Genomic DNA, 12,751 nt, shown 5'->3' on the forward strand with positions numbered 1-12,751 from the left:
TTGAGACACAACATGCTCTTAAAACAGTCATTTCAATCATAGACGTATAATTAATAGAATGGACCTATCCATTCAGACCACTGCAATTTAGCTGGTACACCATCAAAATTAAAAATGTTAACTTCTAATTACTATCACAAAGATGACCGCAGGTCCACCCAGCATCAAATGTCAACTTAAAATTGTCATTTATTTTCTATATTTCTGCGTTTTCAATAGGTTTCCTATGGAGGATTGATAGTATAATTTAAAAAACATTCCTATTCAAGTCAACATTCTTTGATGCGTGGACCTCCAATCATCTCTGTGGTACCATTTGAAAGTTGAAATGTCAACTTTCTCACTTTAGTACTTTTATCAGCCAAAACATGACACCTACCCTGTATTCAAGAGCGTCTTGTGACGGCCGGCCGCCCAACAACCTGCCCACTTGACCCTATCCCCTCCTCTCTTCTCCAGACCATTTCCGGAGACCTTCTCCCCTACCTCACCTCGCTCATCAACTCATCCTTGACCGCTGGCTACGTCCCTTCCGTCTTCAAGAGAGCGAGAGTTGCACCCCTTCTGAAAAAAACCTACACTCGATCCCTCCGATGTCAACAACTACAGACCAGTATCCCTTCTTTCCTTTCTCTCCAAAACTCTTGAACGTGCCGTCCTTGGCCAGCTCTCTTGCTATCTCTCTCAGAATGACCTTCTTGATCCTAATCAGTCAGGTTTCAAGACTGGGCATTCAACTGAGACTGCTCTTCTCTGTGTCACGGAGGCTCTCCGCACTGCTAAAGCTAACTCTCTCTCCTCTGCTCTCATCCTTCTAGACCTATCTGCTGCCTTTGATACTGTGAACCATCAGATCCTCCTCTCCACCCTCTCCGAGCTGGGCATCTCCGGCGCGGCCCACGCTTGGATTGCGTCCTACCTGACAGGTCGCTCCTACCAGGTGGCGTGGCGAGAATCTGTCTCCGCACCACGTGCTCTCACCACTAGTGTCCCCCAGGGCTCTGTTCTAGGCCCTCTCCTATTCTCGCTATACACCAAGTCACCTGGCTCTGTCATATCCTCACATGGTCTCTCATATCATTGCTATGCAGATGACACACAATTAATCTTCTCCTTTCCCCCTTCTGACAACCAGGTGGCGAATCGCATCCCTGCATGTCTGGCAGACATATCAGTGTGGACGACGGATCACCACCTCAAGCTGAACCTCGGCAAGACGGAGCTGCTCTTCCTCCCGGGGAAGGACTGCCCGTTCCATGATCTCGCCATCACGGTTGACAACTCCCTTGTGTCCTCCTCCCAGAGTGCTAAGAGCCTCGGCGTGACCCTGGACAACACCCTGTCGTTCTCCACTAACATCAAGGCGGTGACCCGATCCTGTAGGTTCATGCTCTACAACATTCGCAGAGTACGACCCTGCCTCACACAGGAAGCGGCGCAGGTCCTAATCCAGGCACTTGTCATCTCCCGTCTGGATTACTGCAACTCGTTGTTGGCTGGGCTCCCTGCCTGTGCCATTAAACCCCTACAACTCATCCAGAACGCCGCAGCCCGTCTGGTGTTCAACCTTCCCAAGTTCTCTCACGTCACTCCGCTCCTCCGCTCTCTCCACTGGCTTCCAGTCGAAGCTCGCATCCGCTACAAGACCATGGTGCTTGCCTACGGAGCTGTGAGGGGAACGGCACCTCCGTACCTTCAGGCTCTGATCAGGCCCTACACCCAAACAAGGGCACTGCGTTCATCCACCTCTGGCCTGCTCGCCTCCCTACCTCTGAGGAAGCACAGTTCCTGCTCAGCCCAGTCAAAACTGTTCGCTGCTCTGGCACCCCAATGGTGGAACAAGCTCCCTCACGACGCCAGGACAGCGGAGTCAATCACCACATTCCGGAGACACCTGAAACCCCACCTCTTTAAGGAATACCTGGGATAGGATAAAGTAATCCTTCTAACCCCCCCCCCCCCTTAAAAGATTTAGATGCACTATTGTAAAGTGGTTGTTCCACTGGATATCATAAGGTGAATGCACCATTTTGTAAGTCGCTCTGGATAAGAGCGTCTGCTAAATGACTTAAATGTAATGTAATGTAAATGGATAGGATAAAGTAATCCTTCTAACCCCCCCTTAAAAGATTTAGATGCACTATTGTAAAGTGGTTGTTCCACTGGATATTATAAGGTGAATGCACCAATTTGTAAGTCGCTCTGGATAAGAGCGTCTGCTAAATGACTTAAATGTAAATGTAATGTTGTCTCAACCAATGGTGGGCACAACACATAATACATTTTAAATGACGTAAAATAGGGCATAAGCTACAACATGTGAATATAACAATTATACGATTTTACTTGTTTTTAGATCATTTACGTTAAAAGGAAAAAAGTTAAAATAAAAATACTTTTTTTTATTTATTTTTTTACATTTTTACAGAAATAAGATAGCTTACAAGCAGGGATGTCAAACTTTTAAATGATATCAACCTCAACCATTTATATTTTCGAGTGATGATGACATGGATGTCTCATGGTATGGTGGGGTATGCAAACACCTTTATCTCTTGAATGTTTTGGCATTCAGGTCCAAAAAGTCACTTTCTGAGCACTTCTACAAATGGGTAAATACTGTATGTACAGAAGGTTTCGTTCAAATCAAAAGGGGGTGCTGTCAAAAAGTGATCGAATTCAAATGGATTTACCACTGTGCCAGCGTGTCACAAAAGATCCCGATTGGAGGAATGTTTAAAGGTGTGCCAGTCCTCCTGAGTAGTTGGGCTGTAGTAACTGCCTTGGACAAAAGGCAGACCAATTTCCCAGGCCTCAGTTCATGCCTCATCCCTAGGTTCTGCCACACTAGATAATCATTCTAACTGTTCAATTTTGCATTCAAACCTTAAAAACAAAAACAAAGAGCCTTTGTGGGGGAAAAAAAAAACAAGACCTAACACAGTGCAACAGTCTACAAGTGTGAAGTTGTTGCCGTGTTAAACAAGCGTGAGTTCTATCAAGATCTTTGCCCGTGTAGACCCACACACTCAGCCATAAAGCATTTAGTCTTAAAATTGTCGGTGATTACATCTATACCTTCAAAACAGTTATTCTCATGCAACTCAACACATGCCGACATGCTACAAAAAGCAGATTCTCTCCTTGAAAACGTCTCAATCTCATGGGCCATGTAAATATCTGCATGGTACATCTACTGAACGCATTACATTTGTCTATTGCAGAATGATTCTTGCCAGAAAAGGCTTTGTGTAATGTAAAGATGAAATATGTCTCCTGCCGAGTGGGGATGTGTAGGAATAAAGATGGTAAAGGTGCTCCTATAGCTTATCCTGCACACACACAGTAGTGCTGAGCGATTAACTGAAATGTTGGTTATTCTGGGGTTTTTAAACAACTAATTGACCAACGTTGGTTCAATTATTTGAATTCCATTTTGTTCTGTTTTTTTCTGTGAGTTTAATGTGCAGTTTCTCTGGAGATAAATCAGATCAAGCCCGATCTGTGCGATGTAGTAGGCAGTTATAGTTTCCAACAGGCCAATATCCCACATACTTTAGCGCGGAAAATGTGGTAATTAACTACAATGACAATAGTCCATTGCGCGCCTACTTGTCCAGTCTGTGTGCTTCTTTTACACCTGCTACGGTAGGTTAGTGTGGAGCAGACAGAGAGAAGAGACAGAACAATACACAATCGAGAGGGATAGAGAACAGTTGCTTCGCGAGGTATCTCTACCTGAAAATACATGAACTAAGTGATAGATCATTGGTATTTAGCAGTCATAAAAGTATGTCTTACATACTTTGAAAAACTACAACAAAAAATATATATATTCTGACAGCATAGGCAGCAGCTCTATTGAGATGACTTGGAAATAAATAATAAAGTCATCTAATTAAACAAATGTAATTTAAAACTGAAATAATTTATTAAAGTAATGTGAATAAATTATATTTAATAAGTGATAAGCAGCAATGGGTAGTCAGTACCATCATGGGACGTTTATTGTTTTATTCTGTTACAGCATTCAACCCACGTAATGTATAGTGCATTTAATGTCTAAAACATAATCGAAATCTGATTATTTTTCAATAATCGAAAACCGACCTCAAAAAGCACTAATCGCTCAGCACTAACACACACAAACAAACCCAGGGGAACATATGGTAAAGATTGCCTCTAAAAATGCAGTCTGTAGACTCACAAACATTTACTAACGAAAACAAACAACTTTGTGCACGTTATACACACACAGTTCAAATATAGCCTTAGAAGATTTATTTGAGGGCATAAAATCTTAGAGCCAAGCCTCATTCAATGAGTTCAGACAATTTATTAGCACCACAGAAGTGATATACTATCCAAAACATTGTAGCCTAACAACCAAAACATTGTCTAAAAGATGGTCACTACTAGGCGTAAATGTAATCCAAATCTATCCCGAGAAACTCCAATTAGAGTTTTAACCAGAGGAAGGAACCGGTTCAGGGAACAGAACCAAAAATCTTGGTTTCTCCTCTTTCTTGAAGGGAGGATTTACATACAACAGTATGTGTTTCATATGGGCTCCAAGGCCATAAAACTGCAGACAGACGTCAATGCAGCCAAGTAGTTATATTATTAGAACAGTTCATCCAAAGAGGACGTGAAGTTATTATACATTTGTTTATAATAAGTACAAGTACCATACAAGAGTTTAATGTTAACACTCGGGTGCTTGTGCAGTGAGGTCATTAATTCCAAACAACCAAACAATAATGCTACACGCTGATAAAATGCTAGTCTGTTTGATTTGGAATCCATGCAGGGTTTTAGCATACTTTAACTTCCTACTATGGGAATCGTGCTAGCCCTGTCTGGACACTGAGCGCTAACCTGAGATGGCAATGCGCTTGACATGAGTGCTTTGTTAAACCGCTTTCATCTTCTGTGGTCCCTGCAGATCTTGACATTAGTTGATTAGCACTCTCTATGAGGCAGAGAAAAAGCTACATTAACATTGCCTAAAAAGGGCCTTTGGCGCCGATGACAAGGCGAGGGGAAGAATATCTAAGGCAGGTTTCCTGGGACCACACAGGATCCAAATCGAGGTTGTCCATGGGACACAAACTTTTACAGCACTTGGACAAAGTATAATTTTATAAGGAATGAAAAGGTCTGAGTCATTGAGCTTCTGAGGAAAACAAAAAGTGCTTGTGTCTCCCGCCCCAAACATTTCTACAATTATGCACCTGAGGTTTATGTAGTGTTTGGGTTTAAACATATTGGTTTCAGAATTCATAAGCGGCTTAGTTGTCTGTCTTCATAAAACAATGTGGATAATCTCTGCAAACATACAGAGGGCAAGTGCCTACCTCATTCTTTGGCACTGTGGTGAAGGGTTTGATGATGGTGGCCAGGGGAACTTGGCACTGCTTGGCCAGGTCAGCCGTGCAGGGGAAAGAGTAGGTGGTGCAACGCATGAACCTTGGGCTGGCGTTTCCTAAAAGGGAAGAAGAAATGGAAACAGATCAAGTTTAAAAAATAAAACATATTTGAATTAACTTGGTTAGAGAGTAAAGAATGTACTCATATTGGTTTGTTTCAAGAAAAAAGATAAATACAATTTAAAACAGGTTTGCATTTTCACAATATCATTCAGTTCTTCCCTCATAACTTTAAAGATTCACCAGGTTGTAAATAACTGTTTCTGTCTGAAGGAGAGCTGTTAATAGTAATAGCTTCTGGAGTTATTTGTTTGATGTAGAGCAGGGGCGTATTCACTTGGACCTAAACGGAAGCAAACAGTCCGAAACGGGGAGGAACCTACCTGAACTTGTCCAATAAGAAACTCATTTTCGTTGCTTAAATGTTTTGCTAGTTTGCTACGGTGTGTACTAATGAATACACCCCTATCATGTTCCCCATGTTGCCATTAAAAAATCTTTCAAAAGTGTATGATTGAACTAAGGCTATTACGGTGTTGTCCAAAGCCATCGGTCACGTTTTACTTATCCATTCCTTGGGGAACCCCACAACAGCACATTATTGTTCCATCCCAGCACAAACAAACCAGATTCAACTAGTCAAGTAATCACAAAGCCCTTGATTAGTTGAGTCAGGTGTGTTAGTGATTGACTGGAAATAAAACAATAACGGATTTCAAAAGTGTGTTGAAGTAAAGCTGTGTCCTTTAGTTCTGTTCAATGACACCGACAGGTTTGTAGTACTGTACGCTGGTATTCCTGTGCCTTACCTTGGTCCTGTACTGTATAGTCAGTGGTGACCAGCGGGGGCACCTGGCCCCTGAGGTTCGTAGTGTACACCTGTCCCCCTCGTTTGGCTTGGTCGTCCTCGATGACTTGTGTCTGAACCAAAAGAGGTTGCATTGTAGGTAAAAGAGCTTCTACTGTGGTGAGCCATTTCCTTGACAAACAGTCAAGCTGGGTGAAAGATTTCAATCAGTTCCGCTCTGTTTTTGCTGTCTGTGTGTGGTAAAGGACACAGATGGATATAGTACAAATTCACATGCTGCTGTTGCTTTGTTGCCGTTTGCCTGACAACAATCCAACCACAATCAGTCAAACATTTTGTTTTTAACTACGGGACACAGGGTTGACGTCGTCATTTGTAATTCATATATTTCCCCCAAATAAGACAAAAACAACATGATCAACAGGGTAATTGGGGGAGATAGGCTAACATGTCTATCCTGGGCCCATACTGTATGTGAAGTAGACAAATCTTCTAAAGAGTACAGTGTGGGTCCACGCTATAATGCCAGTAAAGGAAATACTGGCCTGGAGGTAGCTAGGAAACATGTGAAATGGCATTCTGGTATGCAAAGACGTGAAGTCACAGGATAATTAAATATGAACTCACTGTGCTAGGGATGGAGTCAGGATCCAGCTTTTTCTGAGGTGGGCCGGCCATTTGGGCTGCCCCACCTTGGAAGGGTCCCGCCATCCCGGGTCCCGCCATCCCGGGTCCCGCCATCTGCCCCCCAAATTGACCTGTGACACACAAACAATTCCACAGTGTAAGGCTCTGGTGACCTGTACCTGGTGCAATCCTATTGGCAAGAACACACTTAGCGGTACAGTCCTCCAAAAGCTATTTGTGCACACTCCTCGCCACATTCAATACAATAAGCTTGAGTTCCACAGTGAGTTTCCATATCCAAGGACCCAGATTAATCATATCCCTGGACTGAAAACATACTTTTATTCCAGGAATAGGCTTAATCTGGCTCCAGGAAAATGGCCCAACACATCCATACAGCTTTGAAATGGCCACTGTTGAGCTCCAGGTTACTGTGCTATCTGTACCTTGTAGTTGCTGAGGATGTCCTGGTGGTCCGGTAGCTCCAGGCCCAGGCTGCTGGAAGCCCCCAGCACCTGGAGGGGGTGGGCCAGGGAAGGGCCTACCCATGCCTCCCATGGGTGGGGGGCCACCCATAGATTGGGGCCCTGCCATAGTTGGACCAGCTAGGGGTGATTGTGGGGGAGCCATCTGAGACGAGTGGGGGCCCAGGGGTGGGTGTCCCATGGCTGGGGGAGGGGCAGTCTGGAATTGTTGCTGGGTTAGGGGAGAGGTGGGAGGTGCCTGAGGGCTCTGCATTGGCCCTGGACCTGCAGGAAAAGCAAGGGGAGGGTGATCCACTTTCAACACACTGCATGAATGAAGCCTTAACAATAACATACTGCATGCTAGTGTACAGATGCATGCTAGTGTACAGGTGCCTCTGTTGAATATATAGACTAACACTAGTTAGAATAGTAGATCTCCCTAAAGGCTTCCATTTTACTGTTTGGGCAACAAGGCAGTTTACTTTTTAACTTGTTTGGGAGTTGGTTTGCATCTTGTTTACCAGCTAAAGTGGATGCCCTAACCATCCTTAAAACAACAGTCTTGAGTTCTACAAACAGTGGTTAATTACCATATCCGAGGTTCATGGCACCCATCTGATTGGTGAGCTGCTGTGCTGGGGGCGGGCCCTGGTGGGCCATGCTGTGGTAGGGGGACTGAAGTGGCTGTCCATACGGAGGGGCAGGGTAGCTGGAGGAAAGTAAACAAAGAGCTAAATATTTTGTCTGTTCCAATAGTATCAATTAGCTTCCTTGTTTATTTTCCTTCATTACTGATTTGAAAGTACAGAGGAAAACCAACTCAGTCCTTTCACCTATTTGTCATGAAGAAAACGGAAGAAGGAATGTACTAAGAGTATTGGAATGCAGATGGTTGCCTTCCAATTCTTTACCTGAAGTGTGCACTATCTCCCTCTCACTCATGGGTTTGAAAGCAATGAATTGGTGTTAACATTCGCTAGAAGCCGTTTCTAGCATATGTATTGCACCAGCCCATTCATTTTAAATTAAATCAAATTCAATGAGGGTGGACAGATCAAGTGCATACTTCAGGGAGAAGGGTAGAATTGGCCATAACAATGTTATTGTAGTAAATGGACTCTGCTCGGTGGAGGAAGCTCTGTTACCTTTGAGGGTGAGCTCCGTTCTGCTGGCCGTTTGAGCCGTAATGGCTGGGGACCTGTGGTGGAGGCATGCCGGAAGGGGACGACACATGCTTCATCATACCTGGAAGGTAAAGCATTCTGTTATGGTAACACATTATATACAAATCATGCACCTGAGCAAAACATCTCATCAAAATGCTATGGCAATAGCATGGCCGTCCACAAAGCATCACACATTACGTTCACACATTACATACAGAGTACAATATACACATAAGCAAAAAATAATAATTTGGAAATAGCATGGCCATGCAGAAAAAAAGCATATCCGTAGTCTTAAATGTTGTAATTTTAATTGAAGCTGCATCGCTTGACTTGTTCATGAACAACTGCTACTGGACACTTTCCAACTGACAAGATCAGACCTGTTAAATGAAAAGCTAAACAGAAGACTTCACAAGAGGAATGGGAGACCAAAGGCACGTGGCTTTACCTGTTGGTGGGGCGGGGAATGATTGAGGTGGTCCCCCATAGTGTCTATAGAGGGGCTGGGCAGGCGCGCTCCCAAACCCGGCTGGGTAGCCCCCCATCCCAGGCTGGGCCTGGGAATAGGGGGGTGTGGCAACATAACCCTGCTGACTCATCCTGTGCTGTTAAGGCCTTCTCATTACAAAATGGCAGAGATCCAACAATCTACAAAGATAGAAGCACAGAGTAAGGAATTTTGCTATCTGATGAGGCAGATCACTTAAGGAAATGTCTATTGTTTTAGCATTCTCGTAGTCTTGACTTGAAGGGCCAAAACAGTAGTTTGAGTTTAATAATGAGATCACAAAAGCTCTAATTCACAGAATTTCACATACCAACCTGCAACTGTCACCTTGCCCATGGGAAGATTTTTAATAGACTGCACACTTAATATCCTTCATTGTCTTCACTATTTTCCTCATACCTAACATCAGTATTTTCCTCCAGTACAAAGTAAATAAGTGGTATTCTCCACAAGGCAAGGTCAACAAGCAATATTTGACCTCAAAACAACGTCAACGCTCACGTGTAACAAGACCCAAGAACATTGGACTATTGGGAGATAAGAGAGTTCCATCTTTGATAACATAGACTAATCTACAAGTGACTGATTTATACTGTTGTTGCCAGTCAGTTTCCTGCAACAATGGTCCTAAAATAATAATAATATTCTCAAGATGAATATATGCGATAACAATGTAATTACACTATTACACTATTTTATATATATATATATATATATATATATATATATATATATATATATATATATATATATATAATTTCTTACAACTGTTGGTTGATGAAAGCCTGTGTAATGGTTGCTTAATGACATATTGGAGCAGAAGTTGTAGGTAGATATAGTATCTCTTAATTGGGGTTCAAATGATTCAATGACTGATTCAGGCCTAGCTTCACAAGCTCATGTGCAGTGTTGGTGAAATCATTATTGAGCAATAGGCCTCTCAGTAAGTCCAATTGTTATAAATAAATACATACAGTAGGCCTAAATAAGTTAGTCACCTTCTCCAAATAGGCAATTAACAATAATGGAAAAAACGAATTATTGGTCTCCCTTGTAAGCTATTCTTTGTCCTTAAATCTCTCGGTAAGGTTTCAGTTTTAGAACAACCTGAGCTTGACCTGATGGTCTTCCACAAGTCTATACAACAGCTGTCAAATATTGCTAAATTAAGGCCACAAACAGCTGTCTCGCATTGCGACTCATATCAAATGCAAAAGTACTTCAAATGAAAAGGGGGAGGGGGAAATCCATAAATGAAGACAGAAATATCAAAAGAAACTGTCATGGCTAAAAACGTAGGCTAATGTACGACGAGTAGCTCAGCCACAACCCAGGATTGCCACGTCAAAGACCGTTATGATGGTTTAAAAGCGGAGCTTCACCAACCTAGGACCTAGGCTAGGCAGCCTAGCTACCATTCAGTTACAACCAGACAGATATCAATATTTATCAACTGCATTTAAATATATCGGTTGTTTACACCAGCCGAAACAATATCCATCTATCCAGCACAATTGTGTTTAGTGTGCGCGCGGTGTATTTAACGTTACATATAAAGAAGATGTGTCGTTCATACACGGAAATTGCTAACGCGTTAGCTAGCTATGAAAGCATTCTGGTATAAAATGTATTTTAATAGGCCTACAACAGACAGTGAAATACCCTCTTGTAAAAAAAACGCATTCGGCTTCTCTGTCAAATGTAATTATTTACCTGTATTCTGGGGAGTACCTGCCGAGTCCTCTTCTCTACGAATTCCTGATAGTCAAAGTGGAGTGCCACGTCAAACTCCAACACAGCACCGGTCCGTACGTAACCCGCTGTAATTCTCAGTGGTAAGTGCGCATGCACCAACCTGTGGGAAACCCAACACGTCAGCATAGACAAATATTATTGCGCCGATTGCGTAGCATAAAACTCTAGAAAAGGGTGCATTTCTGATCTGTCAAGCAGGCAATCAACTGCTCATAATGTAAACTAGGCAGTATGAAACTAGGCAGTAGGCCTTTCTAAACTTGATTTCGTGCTCCATTCAATAGGCAGTAGTAATTCGAATTGATCCACTATCAGGTTATCTAAAACGGTTTATCAACAATGTCTATGTAATTGAGACCAATCCAATTAGATCATAACAATTAAAGTCCCAACATGGTAGTCCTACCAACTCCAGGTTAGGTGTATCTGATGTGAAAACATGAAGCGTCTCAATATACAATCAGCACTTGAATTCAATGGTTTGAATCTCTGCATATTTATAGACTACGTGTGACTGCATTGTGTTTATTCACTTGCTTGTGTTTGTGTAGACCTGCATATGCACAAGATAAGTTCCTTATCAATGCAATGTCTCTACTCTGTTCTATTACCAAGAGTTAGTCTCTCTATTATAGGCTATTATATTGTATTTTATTATATTGTATTGGCAGGCCTATTGCCAAACGCAAAACAGTACACTCAATATCCTGGGTATCTCACATGCACATACACGAGAAAATTTTCCGCGGGCCACCACTTACTGAGAACGTCAGACAACCCATTCATAGACGTGAACAACCTTTAGCGCCTATTGACAATGGCCTATCTTCTGCCTGGGGGAGTTTTGTTAAGAGCCCCAACGCTCAGCGATAAATAATAAAAACAAAAAAAAGGTTAAATTACTACACACTACACATATTTATAAGCAACATTCCCATGTTACATAGCTTGTTTACGGAAAACAGACTGAAGACAGAGGTAGCACCTGTGCTAACTAGCTATATCTGCGTCTCCAAACACCTGTGTGTGGATGGAGTATTTGGCTGTTTTGGCTGCCAGAGCCAATTCGCCTCTAAACAAGAGTGTAACAGTATTGCTTCTGTCCCTCTTCTCGCCTCGAACCAGGGACCCTCGGCACACATCGACAACTGCCTCCCACGAAGCATCCTTGCCCATCGCTCTACAAAAAAAACCCGGCTCTTGCAGAGCAAGGGAAACAACTACTTCAAGGTCTCATAGCGAGTGACGTCACCGAAGGAAACGCTATTAGCGCGCACCCCGCTAACTAGCTAGCCATTTCACACCGGTTAAAAGAGCATTTAAGGTCCTTGGACTATAAGGAGCAAAGTTAGGTTCCAATAGTCCATTATTTGTCTAGTCATCAGATATTCTTTTTATATTTACAATGCAAGTAATCAACTAATTTATAGGGATACACAATAAAAAATTAGGCCTAAATCACTTTCAGCCAATATGCTTTAGGTCAACACATACGTTTGACTAGAAAACAGCCAGCATAATCGATACATAAACTCAACTGAGATATCAAAGCTCATTATTATTGTAGCTACACTGTATGAGAAGTTCAACCCCGATGGCGGCCCCATACAAATGCAGCTACAAGACATTCCCAAGAGAGCACAACTAGATGAGCAGGCGGGGCAATGTGCGATGACGTTTCAGAGCGGGCTGGACGAGAAGGCTGGAATCGGGATAACTTGCAGATGATGGGAATTACGCTGCACTGTGCTGCTCTTGGTTTCCTAGAGCCCTGTTGGTCCAACTCCGGACAATTTGATGATAGCGGTTTTGGTGGGAGCCTGTTGCGTGTGGCATGGGCACTGGGGATTATATTTGTGTAACGGTGCGCGGAGGCGCGCCCTGGGGCTTCAGTCTCTGCGAAGGAGAGGGGGATGCCCACCGACCTTTGCAGGTTTATCAGGTAGAAACATAATTAGTTTGAAGTATTTTTGTTGTTGATTGTTTAT

At 42.9% G+C, this 12,751-nt stretch overlaps 2 protein-coding genes across 3 annotated transcripts in view; one reads left to right on the forward strand and one right to left on the reverse strand.

The window, feature by feature from the left end:
• Positions 1-10,853, reverse strand: part of LOC106577619 (protein transport protein Sec24D-like) — a 29,234-nt gene extending 18,381 nt beyond the window's left edge. The window contains exons 1-8 of the mRNA XM_014155836.3: positions 10,722-10,853; positions 8,949-9,148; positions 8,477-8,576; positions 7,922-8,040; positions 7,311-7,613; positions 6,865-6,995; positions 6,239-6,350; positions 5,358-5,485 (exon numbers count right to left, since the gene is read on the reverse strand). Of these exons, the coding sequence (XP_014011311.2) occupies positions 5,358-5,485; positions 6,239-6,350; positions 6,865-6,995; positions 7,311-7,613; positions 7,922-8,040; positions 8,477-8,576; positions 8,949-9,099 (1,044 nt within the window). The 5' untranslated portion in view covers positions 9,100-9,148; positions 10,722-10,853. The remainder of the gene's footprint in view (positions 1-5,357; positions 5,486-6,238; positions 6,351-6,864; positions 6,996-7,310; positions 7,614-7,921; positions 8,041-8,476; positions 8,577-8,948; positions 9,149-10,721) is intronic.
• Positions 10,854-12,482: 1,629 nt separating this feature from the next.
• LOC106577618 (uncharacterized) overlaps positions 12,483-12,751 on the forward strand; it is a 71,387-nt gene continuing 71,118 nt past the window's right edge. Inside the window, exon 1 of one of the 2 annotated variants that reach the window (XM_082965120.1) lies at positions 12,483-12,705. In XM_082965120.1, coding sequence (XP_082821246.1) covers positions 12,598-12,705 — 108 coding nt within the window. In that variant the 5' untranslated portion in view covers positions 12,483-12,597. The remainder of the gene's footprint in view (positions 12,706-12,751) is intronic. The other variant, XM_082965119.1, reaches the window with a different exon arrangement.

Source organism: Salmo salar, chromosome 18 (genome assembly GCF_965601325.2).
Source record: "Salmo salar chromosome 18, fSalSal1, whole genome shotgun sequence".
NCBI lineage: Eukaryota > Metazoa > Chordata > Actinopteri > Salmoniformes > Salmonidae > Salmo > Salmo salar.